We start from the raw sequence: 21,643 nt of genomic DNA on the forward strand, positions 1-21,643 counted from the left end.
ACTGAAGACAATAGTTTCAGGCAGTTGATGAAGGGTCTGAACGCTCTCTGTATTAGTTATCAATGTCTGTGTAAGATTACCCCAAAACTTAGTGGCTTAAAACAACTATAAACATTATCTCACGTTTTGGTGGGTCAGGAATTTGGAAGCAGCTTAGCTGGGTGGTTCTGGCTTAGGCTGTCATGACTGGGACTACTGGAGACCTGCTTCCAAGGTGGCTCCTCATTTGGTTGGCAGGTTAATGCTGGCTGTTGGCTGGAGGCCTTAGTTTCTCATGCCTGGACCTCTCCATAGACTGCTTGCATGTCCTCATAACATGGCAGCTCACTTCCTCCAGAGCAAGAAATCCAAGGGAGAACCAATTAGAAGTTGCAGTATCTTTTATGACCTAGCCTTGGAAGACCATTTCTGGTCACCACTGCTGTGTCCTATGGGTTACCCAGGTCAGCCCAATCCACTGTGGGAGGGGACAACACAGAGGAGTGCATACTAGGAGATGAGAATTATTGGAGCCAACTTGAAGGCAGACTACCATATTACCTGAGGCAAAGGACTAGTGAAAACAGCCTTGACTGCCTTCATTTCCCTCATGGATTTTCTAGAATATATTCGTAGTATATATAACATAAAACTTACCATTTTAACCATTTTTAAGTCTACAGTTTTGTGGCATTCACATTCTTATGCAACCACCATCACCAACCATCTCCAGAACTTTTTCATTCTCCCTGGCTGAAACTCTACCCATTAAAGACTAACACCCCTCTTAAAAACGTTCTCTCTTAGAGATACGTATGTCTTTAAGTCCTTACGCTGCCCAAAGGGTTTTTTTTTAACATCTTTATTGGAGTATAATTGCTTTACAATGGTGTATTAGTTTCTGCTTTATAACAAAGTGAATCAGCTATACGTATACATATATCCCCATATCCTCCCTCTTGCGTCTCCCTCCCACCCTCCCTATCCCACCCCTCTAGGTGGTCACAAAGCACTGAGCTGATCTCCCTGTGTTATGCAGCTTCTTCCCACTTGCTACCCATTTTACATTTGGTAGTGTATATATGTCCATGCCACTCTCTCACTTTGTCCCAGCTTACCCCTTCCCCCTCCCCAGGTCCTCAGGTCCATTCTCTATGTCTGCGTCTTTATTCCTCTCCTGCCCACAGGTTCTTTGGAACCTTTTTTTTTTTTTTTTTTAGATTCCATATATATATGCTAGCATACAGTATCTGATTTCTCTTTCTGACTTACTTCACTCTGTATGACAGTCTCTAGGTCCATCAACCTCACTACAAATAACTCAATTTTGCTTCCTTTTATGGCTGAGTAATATTCCATTGTATATATGTGCCACATCTCCTTTATGCATTCATCTGTCCATGGACACTTAGGTTGCTTCCATGTCCTGGCTATTGTAAATAGAGCTGCAATGAACATTGTGGTACATGACTCTTTTTGAATTACGGTTTTATCAGGGGATATGCCCAGTAGCAGGATTGCGGTTGTATGGTAGTTCTATTTTTAATTTTTTAAGGAAACTCCATACTGTTCTCCATAGTGGCTCTATCAATTTACATTCCCACCCACAGTGCAAGAGGGTTTCCTTTTCTCCACACCCTCTCCAGCATTTATTGTTTCTAGATATTTTGATGATGGCCATTCTGACTCATGTGAGATGATACCTCATTCTAGTTTTGATTTGCATTTCTCTAATGATTAGTGATGTTGAGCATCCTTTCAAGTGTTTGTTGGCAATCTGTATATCTTCTTTGAAGAGAGGTCTATTTAGATCCTCTGCCCATATTTGGATTGGGTTGTTTGTTTTTTTGATATTGAGCTGCATGAGCTTCTTGTAAATTTTGGAGATTAATCCTTCGTCAGTTGCTTCATTTGCAAATATTTTCTCCCATTCTGAGCGTCGTCTCTTCATCTTGTTTATGGCTTCCTTTGCTGTACAAAAGCTTTTAAGTTTCATTAGGTCCCATGTGTTTATTTTTGTTTTTATTTCCATTTCTCTAGGAGGTGGGTCAAAAAGGATCTTGCTGTGATTTATGTCATAGAGTGTTCTGCCTATGTTTTCCTCTAAGAGTTTGATAGTGTCTGGCCTTACATTTAGGTCTTTAATCCATTTTGAATTTATTTTTGTGTATGGTGTTAGGGAGTGTTCTAATTTCATTCTTTTACATGTAGCAGTCCAGTTTTCCCAGCACCACTTATTGAAAAGGCTGTATTCTCTCCATTGTATATTCTTGCCTCCTTTATCAAAAATAAGGTGACCATATGTGCATGGCTTTATCTCTGGGCTTCCTATCCTGTTCCATTGATCTATATTTCTGTTTCAGTGCCAGTATCATATTGACTTGATTACTGTAGCTTTGTAGTATAGTCTGAAGTCAAGGAGCCTGATTCCTCCAGCTCCATTTTTCTTTCTCAAGATTGCTTTGGCTATTTGGGGTCATTTGTGTTTCCATAAAAATTATGAATTTTTTTGTCCTAGTTCTGTGAAAAATGCCAGTGGTAGTTTGATAGGTATTGCATTGAATCTGTAGACTGCTTTGGGTAGTAGAGTCATTTTCACAATGTTGATTCTTCCAATCCAAGAACATGGTATATCTCTCCATCTGTTTGTATCACCTTTAATTTCTTTCAACAGTGTCTTATAGTTTTCTGCATACAGGTCTTTTGTCTCCTTAGGTAGGTTTATTCCTAGGTATTTTATTCTTTTTGTTGCAATGGTTAATGGGAGTGTTTCCTTAATTTCTCTTTCAGATTTTTGATCATTAGTGTATAGGAATGCCAGAGATTTCTGTGCATTAAGTTTGTATCCTGCTACTTTACTAGATACACTGATTAGCTCTAGTAGTTTTCTGGTAGCATCTTTAGGATTCTCTATGTATAATATCATGTCATCTGCAAACAGTGACAGCTTTACTTCTTCTTTTCTGATTTGGATTCCTTTTATTTCTTCGTCTTCTCTGACTGCTGTGACTAAAACTTCCAAAACTGTGTTGAATAATAGTGGTGAGAGTGGACAACCTTGTCTTGTTCCTGATCTTAGAGGAAATGGTTTGTTTTTCACCAGTGACAAAAATGTTGGCTGTGGGTTTCTCAGATATGGCCTTTATAATGTTGAGGTAAGTTCCCTCTATGCCTACTTTCTGGAGGATTTTTATCACAAATGGGTGTTGAATTTTGTCGAAAGCTTTTTCTGCATCTATTCAGAAGATCATATAGTTTTTCTCCTTCAATTTGTTAATATGGTTTATCACACCGATTGGTGTGTATATAGAAGAATTCTTGCATTCCTGGGATAAGCCCCACTTGATCATGGTATACGATACTTTTAATGTGCTGTTGGACTCTGTTTGCTAGTATTTTGTTGAGGATTTTTGCATCTATGTTCATCAGTGATATTGGCCTGTAGTTTTCTTTGTGACATCTTTGTCCGGTTTTGGTATCAGGGTGATGGTGGCCTCGTAGAATGAGTTTGGGAGTGTTCCTCCCTCTGCTATACTTTGGAAGAGTTTGAGAGAGATAGGTGTTAGCTATTCTCTAAATGTTTGACAGAATTCGCCTGTGAAGCCATCTGGTCCGGGCCTTTGTTTGTTGGAAGATTTTTAGTCACAGTCTCAATTTCAGTGCTTGTGATTGGTCTGTTTATACTTTCTATTTTTTCCTGGTTCAGTCTCAGAATGTTGTGCTTTTATAAGAATTTGTCCATTTCTTCCAGGTTGTCTACTTTATTGGCATATAGTTGCTTGTAGTAATCTCTCATGATCCTTTGTATTTCTGCAGTGTCAGCTGTTACTTCTCCTTTTTCATTTCTAATTCTATTGATTTAAGTCTTCTGCCTTTTTTTTCTTGATGAGTCTAGCTAATGGTTATTCAATTTTGTTTATCTTCTCAAAGAACCAGCTTTTAGTTTTATGGATCTTTGCTATCGTTTCCTTCATTTCTTTTTCATTTATTTCTGATCTGATCTTTATGATTTCTTTCTTTCTGCAAACTTTGGGGTTTTTTTGTTCTTCTTTCTCTAATTGCTTTAGCTGTAAGGTTAGGTTGTTTGAGATGTTTTTTGTTTCTTGAAGTAGGATTGTATTGCTATAAACGTCCCTCTTAGAACTGCTTTTGCTGCATCCCATAGGTTTGGGTTGTCATGTTTTCATTGCCATTTGTCTCTAAGTATTTTTTGATTTCCTCTTTGATTTCTTCAGTGATACCTTGGTTATTAAGCAGTGTATTATTTAGCCTCCACATGTTTGTATTTTTTACAGATTTTTTTCCAGTAATTGATATCTAGTCTCAGCATTGTGGTTGGAAAAGATGCTTGATATGATTTCAATTTTCTTAAATTTACCAAAGCTTGACTTGTGACCCAAGATATGATCTATCCTGGAGGATGTTCCATAAGCACTTGAGAAGAAAGTGTATTCTGTTGTTTTTGGATGGAATGGCCTATCAATGTCAACTAAGTCCATCTTATTTAATGTATCATTTAAAGCTTATGTTTCCTTATTTATTTTCATTTTGGATGATCATTTTGGATGATCACCAAGATTTGGATAATCTTGGTGAAAGTGGGGTGTTGAAGTCCCCTAGTATGATTGTGTTACTGTCAATTTCCCCTTTTATGGCTGTTAGCTTTTGCCTTATGTATTGATGTGCTCCTACGTTGGGTGAATAAATATTTACAATCATTATATCTTTTTCTTGGATTGATCCCTTGATCATTATGTAGTGTCCTTTTTCTCTTGTAATAGTCTTTATTTTAAAGTCTATCTTGTCTGATATGAGACTTGCTACTCCAGCTTTCTTTTGATTTCCCTTTGCATGGAATATCTTTTTCTAACCCCTCACTTTCAGTCTGTACGTGTCCCTGGGTCTGAAGTGGGTCTTTTGTAGACAGCATATATACGGGTCTTGTTTTTGTATCCATTCAGTTAGTCTATGTCTTTTGGTGGGAGCATTTAATCCATTTACATTTAAGCTAATTATACATATGTATGCTCCCATTACCATTTTCGTAATTGTTTTGGGTTTGTTATTGTAGGTCTTTTCCTTCCCTTGTGTTTCCTGACCAGAGAAGTTCCTTTAGCATTTGTTGTAAAGCTGGTTTGGTGGTGGTGAATTCTCTTAGCTTTTGCTTGTCTGTAAAGGTTTTAATTTCTCCATGAAATCTGAATGAGATGCTTGCTGGGTAATCTTGGTTGTAGGTTTTTCTCCTTCATCACTTTAAATATGTCTTGCCACTCCCTTCTGGCTTGCAGAGTTTCTGCTGAAAGATCAGCTGTTAACCTTATGGGGATTCCCTTGTATGTTATTTGTTGTTTTTCCCTTGCTGATTTTAATATTTTTTCTTTGTATTTAATTTTTGATAATTTGATTAATATGTGTATTGGTGTGTTTCTCCTTGGATTTATCCTGTACGGGTCTCTCTGCGCTTCCTGGACTTGATTATTTCCTTTCCCATATAAGTTTTCAACTATAATATCTTCAAATATTTTCTCAGTTCCTTTCTTTTCCTCTTCCTCTGGGACCCCTATAATTCGAATGTTGGTGCGTTTAATGTTGTTCCAGAAGTCTCTAAGACTGTCCTCAATTCTTTTCATTCTTTTTTCTTTATTCTGCTGTGCAGAAGTTATTTCCACTATTTTATCTTCCAGGTCACGTATCCGCTCTGCCTCAGTTATTCTGCTATTGATTCCTTCTAGAGAATTTTTAATTTCATGGATTGTGTTGTTCATCATTGTTTGTTGCTGTTTAGTTCTTCTATGTCCTTGTTAAACGTTTCTTGTATTTTCTCCATTCTGTTTCTAAGATTTTGAATCATCTTTAGTATCATTCCTCTGAATTCTTTTTCAGGTAGACTGCCTATTTCCTCTTCATTTTTTTGGTCTGGTGGGTTTTTACCTTGCTCCTTCATCTGCTGTGTGTTTCTGTGTCTTCTCATTTTCCTTAGCTTACTGTGTTTGGGGTCTCCTTTTCACAGGCTGCAGGTACATAGTTCCTGTTGTTTTTGGTGTCTGTCCCCAGTGGCTAAGGGTGGTTCAGTGGGTTGTGTAGGCTTCCTGGTGTAGGGGACTGGTGTCTGTGTTCTGGTGGATGAGGCTGGATCTTGTCTTTCTGGTGCGCAGGACTGTGTCTGCAGGTGTGTTTTGGGGTGTCTGTGACCTTGTTATGATTTTAGGCAGCCTCTCTGCTAATGGGTAGGGCTGTGTTCCTGTCTTGCTGGTTGTTTGGCATGGGGCGTCCAGCATTGTAGCTTGCTGGTTGTTGAGTGGAGCTGAGTCTTGGCGTTGAGATGGAGATCTCTGGGAGAGCTTTTGCCATTTGATATTACATGGAGCTGGGAGGTCTCTGGTGGATGAATGTCCTGAACTCAGATCTCGCACCTCAGAGGCACAGGCCTGACAGCTGACTGGAGCACCAAGACCCTGTCAGCCACATGGCTGCTGGTCTTGCAGAGTCTCCTGGAGAGGCCTGCCCAATGGTTTTGCCTTTCTTAGTGGTGCTCCAAGTTATGGATCTTTCCTTCCCTTAATTTCTAACTCTACTTCCACCTCCTCTACCCCCTCACTTTCCTTAACCCACCAAATCATATCATCTTAGCTGTCATTCTTTCAGGCTTCCCTGCCATTCCAGTTGATGTTGGAAGCAGGTGCCTTCTGTGACAGACTAATTAGTTAGCTAATAATCCCTCTCAGGTAACCTCATACCTAAAGCAAGTTGGAAAGGATATGTCTTTTCTTCAAGGAGGCTGTTGGGGAGTGTGTAGAATTAGAATTACAGGTGAGGGAGGCATTTTTAGGTAAAGACCTTTTACCATCTTTGAAATCTTTAAGTAGGTAGTTGCTTAATTTGCCCACTTCTGAGGCTGGCCATCGAGACCAGAGAAGGAGATGGTGTGTTTATTAAGAACTAAGCTAGGCAGTGATTTGCCATTTTACTTTAATAGCCTAGTGGCTAATCGCTTCCATATGTAAATGAGAAATTTAAACAGAAGACAGCTGACTCTTGGAAATTTAGCTGTTATGATGTACCCCAAAATGCAAGTGAAAAAAATGACTAAATGAACACTCAATAGTAGTCGCTAATTTGTTCTCAAAGTGTTTTTAAAAAGAATTTGTGGAATTATCATTATATATCTAATAAAACCTAACATTATTATCCCTGTTTTATAAAGAAACAGGGACATCAGAAGGTTCTCATACTGAAGCAGGGAGAGGGTTAGAGACAGAAGAGTTGATGAAAGGAGGGAGAGAGTGTAGGTGCTGGCATGGCTCCCCTCCAGCCATTTCCTCCACCTCCCAGAGGTATAAAAAGCAGTCTACTTGGGCTTGAGGCATAAGCTGAAGAGTGAAAGCCAAGCATTCTCTGCCTTTGGTCTCTAGCCAGGTGATAAGACCACTATCTGTCAGGCCCCTCTAGAGGCTCTATCATTATGAAGTGGTTAGGTGCATTTGTTTTCGAGTCAGACAGACCTGCCCATCCCTTCTCCTTGATAGAGGTATGGTCTGCAGCAACGTGAAGTCTCTGAGCCTCAGTTTGCTCATCTGTCAAATGGGGAAAATTATGATGTCTACCATATGAGAGGTTATTGTGCTAATCCGTAATTGAGCTAATGCATATTAAGTAAGAAGTTCAACACTGACCCACTGTATATGCTCAATAAATGGTACCATGATCATTATCCTCTGGCAGGCTTCAAGGGGAACCAGATGCGAGGGTCATTTTCCTTTAAAAAAGATCTTCCTTGGCCTGCAAAATAAAATATAGCCCGCTCGCTTCTGATGTATAAGACCCTTTATAACAGAGTTTCAATACACCTTCCTCTCCACCTTCATCTTCTGCATGCCTCCCCACCTATGTGAGGTTCCATCCTCATGGAACTGTTGCTAGTTCCCAGAAATGCCTTTGTATATGCACTCCCTCTAGGAAGTCCTTCACCTCCTCCTATAGTCCTTTAAGACCAAGCTGACATATCTCCTTCTTGGTGAAACAGTCTCCTTATGCTCTCTCTTCTGCACCGCTACACATAACCTAGATGGTTGTTTTAAGCCTCTTGTCCTGAGTCTTCTGAACTTTTTTTGACTAGGACCCACATTTTAAAAATACATTTTATCTCATGATCCAGTACACACATACATATACATTTTTAAAGTTTCACAGAAAGTAATTATCTTTTGCTATGTGTGATACACTCTGTTATTTTCTATTCTTACTATCTATCCAATTTCACTTAAAACAAATGCTGATTGCAATCCATTAAATTCATCTCATGTTCCTCTAAAGGAGGGGATACCCTGAAGCTTAAGAAAAAGCACTTATCCAAAAAAGGAACCCTGTTTCACTGTTGGTAGGAATGTAAGTTGGTGCAGCCACTATGGAAAACGGTATGGAGGTTCCTTTAAAAACTAAAAATAGAGTTACCATATGATCCAGCAATCCTAGTCCTGGGCATATATCCTGAGAAAACTCTAATTCAAAAAGATACATGCACCCCAGTGTTCAGAGCACTATTTACAAAAGCCAAGACATGGAAACAACCTAAATGTTCATTGACAGATGAACGCATAAAGAAGATGTGGTGCATATATACAATGGAATATTACTTAGCCATAAAAAGCATGAAATAATGCCATTTGCAGCAACATGGATGGATCTAGAGATGATCATATTAAGTGAAGTAAGTCAGAGAAAGACAAATATCATATGATATCACTTATATGTGGAATCTAAAAAAATGATGCAAATACTTATTTACAGAATAGAAATAGACTCACAAACATAGAAAACAATCTTATGGTTACCAAAGGGGACAGCGGGGACAGGGGGAGAATTTGGGATTAACATATACACACTACTATACATAAAATAGATGGGCAAGAAGGACCTACTGTACAACACAGGGAACTATATTCAATATCTTGTAATAACATATAATGTTAAATAATCTGAGAAAGAAAAAATATACATACATATATATATATAGAACAATCACTTTGGTGTACACCTGAAACTAACACAACATTGTAAATTAACTATACTTCAATTTTAAAAATGGTTATTAAAAAAAACCCCACTGCTCTAATCCATATCCTGGATCCAGGGCTTCTGTTTCCGTGGTCATTTCTGGCTCTGCATTTCTGCTCTTGTGTGACTCTAGATCTGTGTAATCTTGCCTCCTGCAGTGATTCCTTTCCCTATCCTCCAAGTCAGGGGTCCCCAACCCCCGGGCCTGCAGACCAGTACTGGTCCTTGGCCTGTTAGGAACTGGGCCGCACAGCAGGAGGCGAGGGGCGGGCCAGTGAGCAAAGCTTCATCCACCGCTCCCCATTACCGCCTGAGCCATCTCCACCCACCAACCCACACCCACTCCCCTGTCCGTGGAAAAATTGTCTTCCACAAAACCAGTCCCTGATGCCATAAAGGTTGGGGACCGCTGCTCCAAGTGACTCAGATCGGTAGAACAGTCACTTATCCTTAATTTCTACTGGAAGGCCCCAGTATAATTATAAATGTAGCAGATTTACTGAATGCTTATAAGTAATTGGGAAGGGTGGGATTACATGATAGTTCTGAATAGCAGATTAAATTTAATATTGGCACTTCCCCATTCCCAATGAGATGCAAGAACATTTCTGCCAATTCAGGCTCTAGTTGCCTGTCAACTGCCCTGTCTTCCTCCATCCCCATCTCTTACAGACCCCAGCAATCCAAAACAAACAAACAAACAAAAAATCCCTCCATGTTATTATGATGAGTAATTCAATTATATCTAGCACCCTAAGCCCAAGCTCAGTTCAGGACCTTCCTTCACATAGCCAAAGACATATTAATGTGCTCTATAAACAACAGGCTTCAGTTCCAGGTCTCTCCTCTACCTCTCCACCACTGGGCTCTATAAACATCAAAGAGAAGAAAAGATTTATTTCCTCCATAATATGAATCATGTTAAAAGGCAGATGAAGCCAGAATTAGGGTTCATTTTGTTTTTGTACTTTTTAAATTGAAGTATAACATACCCACAGAAAAGTGTACAAATCCTAAGTAGATAGTACAAGGAATTTTCATAAGGTTCACATACCCATGTAACTAGTACCCAGATCAAGAAACAGAAGATTGTCAGCTTTATAGCTCCCTTCTCCCAAGGGTAACTGCTATCCGGACTTCTAACATCATAGATTGGTCTTGACTGTTTTTGAATTTTATATAAATGGAATCATGTAGTATGTATTCTTTTGTGTTTTCTTTGGTTGAACATCATGTGTGTGAAATTCATCCATATTATTATGTGTAGTCATGGTTCATTCATTCTCATTGTTGTAAAATCTTCTACTGTGTGAACATACCTCAACTGATTTTCCCATTCTACTGTTGATAATTTGAGTAACTTTTAGTTTTTGAATATTGTGAATAGTGCTGCTATGAACAACCTTGTATATATCTTTTGGTGAACAAATGGCCACATTTCTGCTTGGTATCTATGTAGGAGTGGGTTTGGATTACAGGTAAAGATTATAGGTAAGAATATGTTCAGCTTTAGTACACGTCAGTCTTCCAATGTTCTTATATTCAATTCAGGTTTTAAAAAACAGTGGTTTTCATTATTATATACAGGAATTTATTTTTATTAGAGCACTTACCATTTGAATTTAGAGAATGTATTCATATGTCTGTCTGCCCCACTAAACTGTGAGGTCTTTGAGAACAGGCCCAGGCCATTAGACTTGCTATTGAGTATATATCCCAAACTCAATAAATATTTGTTGTATGAAAGAACAAATTAACTTACAGCACTTCCGCAATTTGCCATGAAATATAGGCTAGCTTGGGTTCTTAGAAACCCAATTATAGTAAATGCTATTTTCTTATATATAAAATCAACCAAAAATTCTAAAATACACTTGTATGATTTCACAACCTCTTTACTATATCTGAACCAACCAATTGTTCAAGCCTCTAGCATAAGTTTCCTGGCTCTGGTCCATAACACCTCTCCTGGATCAGACCTGGCTTTGGGATTCCCATCCCCATTTAGTGATGGTATATGTGATGGGTGAGATGCAATATGCCTTGAGATGGGATAAGAAAATGCAGACTGGTAATAAGAGATGGGGAGTCTAATGAAATAAGGGCTACATAGGAAGAAGTAAGGAGGAAATATGTCATAGGAAGTATTTAATGAGATACAGGGTAGGGGAGATGCACTGGAGACATAGGGAGTATTTTCAGAAAAGTACCTTTTTACCAAAGGTTTTAGACACCTCCTGGTCCTAACTGAAACCTGGTTCTCCCCTACAGCTCTCTTTAGTCACTTTTTATTTTCTTGACTTTTATGCCTCTCAGAGTTCAAAGGCAAGGTCAGGTTCTCCTTGATTCTCATTCTGCCCTTCTAGTCCACTCCTTCTCCAACCTCATTAAGGATTCCTACTCCCATGAAGCTTAGGCCATTTAACTGGACTATGGTTTGTCCTTTGTTATTGCTATGAATTCTGAACTTCTTGTCACCTTTTCTTATTCACTGAAGCCTTTGGCAACTGTCTTACAGAATTCCTCACCCTCTAACTCTGGTCATCCACCTAGAAGACTTCACTCCTTTTGTGAAGCTACTCAGGCAACACTCAGGAACCTCCTCTTTGGTCCTTCTCTTCCATTCTCCTTCACCCATCTGTGAGCATGGAATTATCAGATTATGATAATTCCACTTAAAATTGTTCTACCTCTGAGATATTAAATTCAGATAATCCATTCTCAAACAACAACCTTCTAAATTTCCATCCTGGTTACTCAATGACTCATCACCAGTTCATTTTACTTCATTGGGACTTCCAGTCTGTTGAGTTCACTACTATCTACTTACTGAATAGTCCCTGTCTATCTCGACTTCCCTTCCTACTTAGTTTAAATTCCACCCTTCATCCTGCAAACATTCTTGTCACAATAGCTGAAACTCTCATGGCCCACAGTATTACAAGTCAATGTAGGCAATGACAGTTAGTGATGGATGTGTGTGATAGATGCAATAGTGAAATGAAGAAAGTATAATGAGAGGTGGAGTCTCTAAATAAAGAAAGACTACTTAATGACATGCAGGGAGAAAATGAGATGTGGTGGAAAGGTATGAAATTAGATACAGTGTATTTGCTGGCAAAACTGAAAACCTGGATTGTCCTTAATTTTCCACTTTTTCTGTACCTACACTCAGGTTACTGGGGAAAATCACACAATTTGGCAGATAGGTACACTACAAGTTTATAGTGACAAGTTTCAACAAAAATATTTAGAGCAAATGGTAAGAAAGCATTATATAACGAAACTTGTGGTATGCAGCAAAAGCAGGGCTTGAATAAAATTCTCATCTTCTTAAATACTTATATTAGAAAAGGCTGGAAAATTAGTAAGTTTCTAATTTAAGAAGCCAGAAAAACAGAGTAAACCCCAATACAATAAACACAAGAGTATAAATCAATGAAATAGAAAACAAAAATACAATTAAAAAAGATTAGTAAAGCTTAAAGTTGGTTCTTTAAAAAGAGTAACAAAATAGATAAAAATTAAGCAAGACTGATCAAGAAAAAACAGAGCAACACAAATAATTTCATTAATCAAAATGGAGACATAAGCACATGTATGTTTGTAGTGGCTTACTCATATCACATATCTGATAAGGGACTACTATCTAGAATATATAAAGAACTCTTACAACTCATTGATAAAAAGACAACTCAATGTTTAGAAAAGGCAAAGGATCTGAATAGGCATTTCTCCAAAGAAGATACATAAATGGCTAATAAGCATCAGAAAAGATGCTCAACATCATTAGCCATCAGGGAAATGCAAATCAAAGCCACAGTGAAATGCCTCTTGCAACCCACTAGGACAGTTATAATAAAACAGGTAATAAGTGTTGACAAGGACATAAGAGAAATTGGAAACATTCAATTTTCGAGTAGGAAAACATTCTGGCACCTCTTCAAAAGGTTAAACATAGAGTTACCAATTGCACCCTGAGGTACCCAAGAGAAAATGAAAATATATGTCCATACAAAAACTTGTACAGCAATGTTCATAGCATGTTTGGACAACCCAAATGTCCATCACTACTGAATGGATAAACAAAATGTGATATATCCATATAATAGAGTATTATTCAGCCATAAAAAGAATGAAGTATTAGAATACACTATAACATGGATGAACCTTGAAAATATCATACTAAGTGAAAGAAACCAGTCACAAAAGACCACATTATGGTATGACTCCATTTATATGAAATGTCCAAAATAGGCAAATCTATAGTAACAGAAAGTAGATAAATGGTTGCCAATGTCAGGGGTAGGGTGGGAATGAATGCTAGTGACTGTGGAGTTTATTCTTGGGGATGATTAACATGTCCTGGAATTATATAGTAGTGTACAACTTTGTGAATATACTAAAACCCACTACAGTTACACTTTAAAAGGGTGAATTTTATGGTATGTGTATTACATCTCCCCCAAAAGTCCATAAAAGTATATCCTAAGCAATGTATTTTTTAGACATAGAGTGCTTGTCAAAACCACATTTTTAAAAATACAAAAGAATGATAAACTCTACATCAGAATAGTAGTTTCTTTGGGTCAGAAGGTGGCAGATGTGTACAATAGGGGGAACTAGTAGATCCTAGTTTTTACCCATGTTCTTATTCTCAGGCCAAGTGACAGATTCATGAGTGAACAGGTGAAATTAGTGACCTATCCAATTCTGAATACATGAGGTCCATTAACAATAAACACAATCTCTCAACATTTCCTGGCAATCTTACTGTGCCTCTGTACGCAGCACTCTCTAAATAAACAATTTCAAACTTTATTCTCCTTAATCCACCAGTCTTCCACTATTTCACAGTGGATTTGATTATTTTTTCCCTCTCTCCTCCTGTTACATTATAGTAGGTCTCTCCCCTCCTATCTAAGGGCAGTCTCTGTGCTCTAGCTGTGCTTCAGATCCCAGCCCTGCCCTCATTCCTGTTCAAGGACATCATTTCACCAATTATGCCCCTCTTTACTGACTCTTTCCTATCAGTTTTTTTTTTCATTATCTATCAGTTTTTAAAGATGCTCAAATCTCTCTCATTTTAAATAAAACTCTTCCTGACTCCTATCTTCCTACTATGGCTATCTATCAACCCCTGTCTTTCCCTTCGAGGCAAAAATTTATGTACCCTCAGTACATCTCCACTTCCTGATCATCCTCTGCTTCCTACTCATTCCAGCTGATTCTCTACACACCTGCATGTGTCTTAATTCAATGGAAAATTTCCAAAGTGTTTCACTTACCTGTGTAAAAGTTGACACTGAGCACTCCCCCTCCTTTTTGAAATGTGCTCTTGACTTCCATGCTACCTTGGTTACTTCTCCGTGTCCTTTGCAATGGCAATTCTTCTACATAGATATTAAATGCTCCAAATTTCTCTTAAAACTTGGTCCTAGGTTCTCTGCTCTTCTTCCTTAGAGATTACATTTAATCTTAAAGCTTTAAGTGCCATTTTAAAATTCTGACTCCCAAAATTTTGTTTCTAGCCCATCAGCAATCTGGGACTATCAGAAAGAAATCATCGCTAGCTCAGGGATCTATTTCACCTGTTTTAACTTAACCCTTTTTTAGACGACATAGTTTGATTTAAATGTTTGAGGCGGAACTCTCTTATCCAGCATGTTCTCAAAAAGACAGCCATCACATCTGAACTCCATTATCCAGTTTGTTCTCAAAAAAAAACAAAAAACAAAAAAAGCCCACCACAGACCATACTCATGTTCTAGCTCAGTGGTAAATCCTGGGCCAAATCATTCTGCCACATGGATCCTGATAATTTTCCAAGTGCTCTTTCTTGTTTTCTAATTGTATTCTTTTAAAAAAATAGCATCTTATTTTTGTTGTGTTAAACGCAGTAACTTTTTAGGGTCTCTGAAAAAAACTAGGTTTTTGATGTTAGTTTTTCCTGTTCCCTATGTTGCCTCATTTTTGTTTGGCTTTTAGTCAAAGGAACAGCCTTCCTTGTTGGCGGCTGTTCTCAATTGTCTGGTATTCCTATACTGTTCTCTTCTTATTTTAGAGTGAGGCACAAGTTGATAGGAAGCTCTGTGCACCTGAGGGAGGGGGTTAGGTTCACTGTGGGTGATGAGGAAAGAAAAATAGACTCTTCCTTTGTGGAGCCTTTCCTTGGAGGCAATTCAATACTACCTGAGAAGGATCCTTACTCCTGAAGCATGTAAGCCCAATTGCTACTGCTCTGGAAACAAAGTGGAGTTGCAAAGCCTATTGCCTTTGTGTGCTCCCAGGGCACCCTGACTTACCACAGCACCTAACACCCATCTAATTACTTTTTTTTAAATTTATTTATTTTTATTGAAGTATAGTTGATTTACAATGTTGTGCCAGTAATTACTTTATAATGTATGTTTTCGCACTATATTATAAGCCCAATGAGACAGAGACCATGTATGTCCTTTTACATATCCCCAGCACCTAGCACAATCCAGGGTACACAGTAGGCACTCAAAAATATTTGCTGAATAAATAAATGGTAAGAGCTCTGGGTCAGGGGAACTACAGGGTGGTCTCTGGCAACACTAGAGTTTTGTTTAGGATGAAAGGACCTTCAAGGATCAGAATCCTTCTACCCAGAGGATTTGAGATTCTGCCTGAAATTTGGATCGAGCCACTTGTGTTCTCCACAGCCCACGTATAGCCTACAGCTCTAAATGTCACAGATCCCTCTTTTCTCAGTAGTTTGCTCCTCTGCAGATTAAATGAACAAAATGCATGCCCTTGATTATGGATTATATTGCTTGTTCTTGGTTCTTTTGCTTGCGCATATTCTAGTAATTATGCAAGAAGCTCTCTTATTCTTTAAGCTTGGCAGACAGCCTGTATAAAGAGCTTACCCTCTGAGGATGGAATGGGCTTGAAATTCTTCTCTGTTAAAGTTCCTTTTAGGTGGTGAAATCTGTTCTACTAGTTGGGAAGGAGAAATGAAGTTGCTCTTTGGGGAAGGAGCCTTATATACAGACACGCTAATTGGCAACCAGTATTTTGACTGACCACATGCCATGCTGGGAAGCATATGGGAAAGACAGCAGAGGCAGAAAGGACTTGAACATGAGGGATAAGAGAGAGCAGGAAGAAAGTTACCTATAAGGAAGAGAGAAGGGCTCATTATGGAAGGAGAAAGAGAGGAGAAAGTGAGGCCCTATGTATGAGCTAGGCTGGGCACAGGCTAAGCTGGTGTAACAAAAGACCCAACCACACTTTGGCTTACAGAACACAGAACCCCTCTCCTATAATACTCAGAAGTGGGCAGTCCAGGCAGTTGGGGTGGCTTTGCTCTGTGCAGTCTTTCAGACCCAGAAACCTACTTTTTCTTTACTCCTCCATTCCTTAGGGTGTTATCTTTGATTTCATGGTAATGGCTAGGATGTTTACTTTCCCTTTGTAGGAGGTACTTTAGAGTGCCCTATTCTGTAAGGAAAAGAGTAAGTTCCTGAGGAGTCTAGGGAGGGTTAAAAATAAGCCCAAAGTTCCAAATCTTGAGATACTGAAGGAACTTACTTACTCAAGTTCACAGTTAGGAATATTCCATATCCAAAGAAACAATAGTTAGGTAGTGTTTGCTTCTTCAGAAGAGGAAATGACCTAATATTGTCGAACTCCGACTCCAGTTTTGAAAACAGGTACTGAATATTTTAATTGCATCTCTCATACCTCAATTTTTATGCAATTTTCCATTTCCTGGAAGAGTCAGGAAAAGGGAAAAATATATAATTCATTTATATTGGTTTGCTATACTAATTACTATTTATCAGATTCCCTTACATTTTAGGAAAAATATAATTTGCAAATATAAAGGACCAGGTTCACAATCACTGCTCTAACTACAGAGAATTCTGATTTCTTTCTTAAGCAAAGCACTAGTCCAAACATGGTCTCTTAAAAAAAAAAAAAGCTGTTTTGCTTCCAGCTAACATACTTATTTCTATCTTTTTATTCAGGTGCATTTTTTGAAAAGAACCCTCTGAAAAACTTCCAACAGCTGGATTTGGCAGGAAATTGTGTGAGCAGTGATGGATGGCTTGCCTTCATGAGTGCATTTGAGAATCTTAAGCAATTGGTGTTTTTTGACTTCAGTACTGAAAGACTTTTACCTGATGCATCATTAGTCAGAAAGCTTAGCCATGTGTTATCCAAATTAACTTTTCTCCAAGAAGCTAGGCTTCTTGGGTGGCAATTTGATGACTATGATGTCAGTGTTATTAAAGGTGCTTTTAAACTAGTAACTGCTTAAATAAAGGGTACCCTAAGCCCATGAATGCTCTGGGGACCCCATTACTTTCAGCCTGGTGATTTAAAAACCTTTGCTCATCTAGTCCAACAGTCTGAAAGTAAATGGCAATCCACTATACACCTAAAAAATATCCTTCAGTGTCTGCCTAACTCACCCCTTCTAAACTTTTTCTTCTTTTACTGATATCAGGATGATGTGTGGCACCATCACCTCCCTAGCTGGCCTCTTCCATGGAAATCTACTTTCTTAGTTTCATCATTCAAATAAAAAGGAGAAGGAAAAGAGGAGGATGCCAAGAAAATGAGCCCAAAGAAGAGGAGGAAATGGGAGGGAGTTTAACTTGACATAAATAGTTCTGGTGTCCCATCACTTCTACTAGGAGTATCAGTTACTTGAAGGGGACTCCTGTTTATCCTTGTATTCCCTTTGGTCTCAAGAATAGCAGATCAGCAAAATTTATATATTGTATGCACATTTACTCAGTACAGGGCCTGGCATGTACTATACTCTCAACAAGTATTTGCTGAATATGGGATAAAGTTACCAATAAAGAACAGGCCAAAATTATTTAAAAGCAGAGAGAAAACACCATGTATGTTCTTTATTCAAACAGTTTAATTCAAACAATTTGGAATTTAAAAAGTATTTTCTTACATAAGAAGCAGATCAGACTCCCCAAAAAGATCAGCAATCTTTAGTTAAGCAAAAAATTGGCAGTTTATGAGTAGCTAAATCAGAGGCTTGAATGAGTAGCTAAACCAGTTGCTGATACGTGTATGTAATTCCATCTGTGACTTCAGAGATTAAGGAAGAAAGAAAAAATGGACCCATTATTTTGTACCCTATGGAAGCTAAGGGTACCCTGCCCTAATCTTTTCCCTACCACCTCCAAAAATAATCCTTCCCTACAAAGAAAGAAGTCTAAGAAAAATCTGTTTAATCTAAACAGATTTAAGTCGAGGCAAGTCTGAAATAAACAAAAACCAAATTGGTGTCAACCTGTAGTTTACCCTCTGCTCTCATGGCATCTCCAATTAATGGCTTGGGTATTGGCATAGGTAACACTTGGCCTGAATGCTGAGGTAGTCACTGCAAAGAAATACTAGGTACAATATTCCGTTTCACAAGTGAGCATATATTTGGCAGATTTAGTCATACAATTTTAGAGCTGATAGTTTCCAGATCAACTACTTCATCTCTCACCCTAACTTTACAGATGAGAAACCTCATAGAAGTTAAATGATAGCAATTTCTCAAACAGGATTAATCATATTCCATGAAGCTTGCTCTTAATCACAAACCATGGGTCAAGTACTTAATTCAAACTTGCTTCTTTGTCTAGCTTCAAGTAACTCTGTGGCAAGATTTACTAGTAAGGCTACTACATCTAGGCCTATGCTGGGCAAGCTTCTTATTTTCATATCCAGAACCTGGTCAGATCTTGGCAAATATGACTTCTTTATATAATAATGCCTGGAACAATGCCACCTGAAGCAGTTGGCAATACTGAATTTCAGCAAGTAGAGCCAATTCTTTCAGAACCCATATGCAACTTCTCAAATAGTGTAGGTGGGTATCAAAGCACCTTTGGAAGGACAATTAATTGCACGGGTGTTACCTCTAAATGGGTGTTGAGGAAATAGGCATTTAACATCTCACAGAACTGTGTTCAGTACCTGGGCACTTTAAAAATCCCCTGGAGATGGAGAAGACATGCATAGCATGGCAGCACATACCTCTTAATCATCACTCAGTACACGGCAGTTCTTCAGATTTCATGCATGACCCGAATTCACGTTTAGATGAGGTCAATGGAGGAAAAATCACCCTGTAATAGTAGACCAATAATAGGTATAGTAATAGTTGGAGAACATAAGACAAATGTCAAGGAACAGGTTGCCTTATCACATTTTACAAAGTTTCACTTTCCCCGGCAGTCAAGGTAGCGTGGGCTCTATTTCTTCAGCAGGTCAAGTGCCTGAACAGGGTTGCAGATGTCAAAGACAATGATCAACTCCTCATCAAGCAAAAGTTATTTGGGACATTGTCACTTATCACAGGATGACTACAATTCTGCTCGACAGAGATGGCTTCTTAGATGTTTATGATTCTACTGTAAAGAAACAGGATTTGGGACTGTTGCTCATATTTAAAAGAGGATGAGTTTATTGAAGAAACTTGCAAAATCTAAAAAAAAAAAAATCTTCTCTAGATAGCTGCTGATGGCTGGAAATGTCAGAAATCTTCAGGAGTACTGGATTCTAGAAAAGTTGAATCCACTCTCAAAATCCGTTTTTAAAACCTAATTATAAAACTCATGATAAAATGAAAAAAAATCTCATAGGTAATCTGTGACGGCTGCTTGTTATACTTTTTATAAGTAATGCTGGCCATGTTAGAAAGTCCTTAACATTTGCATTTGGAAAATAATTTAAAAATAATTTACATGATTCTCACACTTTGATTCACTTTTCAATAAAGCAAAACAAAGTAAGTTAGAAACTGCCTAATGCAGATATAACAATACTGTATTCTATAACCTAGGGTCCACTATGTTTTGGTAAAATTATATAATGTAAACTCAAATTGTTCATGCAACTTTGAAAAAAGATTAAATCGTATTACTACGTATGGAATTCCACCTATTCTGGTAATATATGTGATATATTTTGTTAATAAAATGAGGAATTAAAGTCAACCAATGAAAAGGTGACAAAAAAGATAAATCTATCATTATGTCAGTATTTGGTTAAATGTAAGACAGAAAACTGGGATTCCTTCACTGCATATCACCTAAGGATTTGGTATTATTTAACCAAAATAAAACACTTTGAGAATGATGGGCCACTTACAAATGTACTGAAATTTTTTAATGAGAAAAACTATTAAAAAACTGAAAAATTTTAAATTGTGCCAGATGGTAAAATATGTTTTAAAATTTCTGATAAAAATGTTTGCTTCTACTTTGCAAGACATAATTCAGGAGGACCTCAAAGGAAAATGTAGCAATTATGTTTGGAAAATCTATAAAAGAGACTTTTACTTTTAAAATGGATTTTTTCTTTTCCTAAAATGTGTACTCAAGAAGCATGTTTATAAATTTCACTGAAGAAAGTATTATATTTTTAATAATGTGACAGATCCACTCTATCAAGTGGCTCTCTTATAAAGGTAGTGTTATATCACACTGCAGTCAACTACGAAACCAAAGATAGCAAAATTCAAATTTAGAGAAACAGCTTTCTAAAGGAAGCCTATTTAAAGCCTATAACATTTAGAAGGTTCTCACTGCCCCAAATACATTTTACAAAAATATAGTTTCATTGGTTTCATGAAATGTGAACAAACCTACTATTCTCTAATTAAATGATTTAACAGTCGATGCAACGTTGGATTACTAAATAAACTGAAAGCCAAGGAGTCAATATTCCTCATAAAAATAAATTAAATTACAGTACATCATGGTCTTGGTTGTCCAATTCTATTGTTAGTTCCATATCTACTTGGTATATTTGTAAAACCAGTCCTGAATCCTTGGGTTGCTCCAATTCCTGGAACTCCAAGTCCTTGATTAAGCATGCTGCTATAAGGTGTGTGTCCATGATTAAGACCCAAACCATAAGGTCTTGTTTGAGTATTAAGAAGAATAACTGGGCTCACGTTTTTTCCAGGGGTGTTAAATGAAAATTCTGGAGGTGGACTACTGGGTTTAGCTGGAGTTGATGTAACAGGGTTGGAATCATCAGTACCCTTTAAAGGAGGCATTGGGATTATGTGATGATCTGAAAAGTTTAGGACATTGGCTGCAACAGGCCCAGACAGTAAGGCAGGCCTGATCCAATCATCCTTGAAAATCTGAACAGTCAGAGTAGATACTAGTGTGTACAGCCTGTTGGTCACATGAGCAAGAACCATTTGTTCATTTGCATCTCGTCGAATTCTCACATGAACAGATCCAGCCTAAAAGGGACAAAATCATATGAAAGAGACTGCTTAGAATTATACTACTGAAAATTCCATTAGAAATGAACATTTTATTTATGATTTGGTTGTAACATTACTTGGTATTTTCTTTAAAACAAGAGAAAACTTAATGTCTTGATATTCCTTAAAGACTACTTAGTAGTAATTATCAATGTAAAGAGTTAATAAAATAATTTATGACTCTAAATAAAATGTGACTTTTTAAAATATTAAAAAAAGAAATCCATGTAGGAGGAAGGCAGACATGTTGTAACACAAGGCAGAATACAAATGAAGTATATGGAAAATGCACTGAAAGGTCAGAAAATGCAGGTATTAATTCAATTGAGGAAG

At 37.7% G+C, this 21,643-nt stretch overlaps 2 protein-coding genes across 8 annotated transcripts in view; one reads left to right on the top strand and one right to left on the bottom strand.

The window, feature by feature from the left end:
- The window catches only part of NLRC4 (NLR family CARD domain containing 4), a 46,037-nt gene extending 26,509 nt beyond the window's left edge, over nucleotides 1–19,528 (top strand). The window contains exons 9-10 of one of the 3 annotated variants that reach the window (XM_027113436.1): nucleotides 17,034–17,095; nucleotides 17,516–19,528. In XM_027113436.1, coding sequence (XP_026969237.1) covers nucleotides 17,034–17,095; nucleotides 17,516–17,593 — 140 coding nt within the window. In that variant the 3' untranslated portion in view covers nucleotides 17,594–19,528. Of the gene's footprint in view, nucleotides 1–17,033 lie in introns of all 3 variants that reach the window. The other 2 variants (XM_027113435.1, XM_027113434.1) reach the window with 2 other exon arrangements.
- Nucleotides 18,441–21,643, bottom strand: part of SLC30A6 (solute carrier family 30 member 6) — a 38,114-nt gene continuing 34,911 nt past the window's right edge. For 2 of the 5 annotated variants that reach the window (XM_027113438.1, XM_027113439.1), the window contains exon 14: nucleotides 20,442–21,286. In XM_027113438.1, coding sequence (XP_026969239.1) covers nucleotides 20,786–21,286 — 501 coding nt within the window. In that variant the 3' untranslated portion in view covers nucleotides 20,442–20,785. Of the gene's footprint in view, nucleotides 21,287–21,643 lie in introns of all 5 variants that reach the window. The other 3 variants (XM_027113440.1, XM_027113441.1, XM_027113437.1) reach the window with 2 other exon arrangements.

The sequence above is a fragment of the Aethalodelphis obliquidens genome, unplaced genomic scaffold (assembly GCF_003676395.1).
Source record: "Aethalodelphis obliquidens isolate GAN/ISIS:26980383/991018 unplaced genomic scaffold, ASM367639v1 scaffold12, whole genome shotgun sequence".
NCBI lineage: Eukaryota > Metazoa > Chordata > Mammalia > Artiodactyla > Delphinidae > Aethalodelphis > Aethalodelphis obliquidens.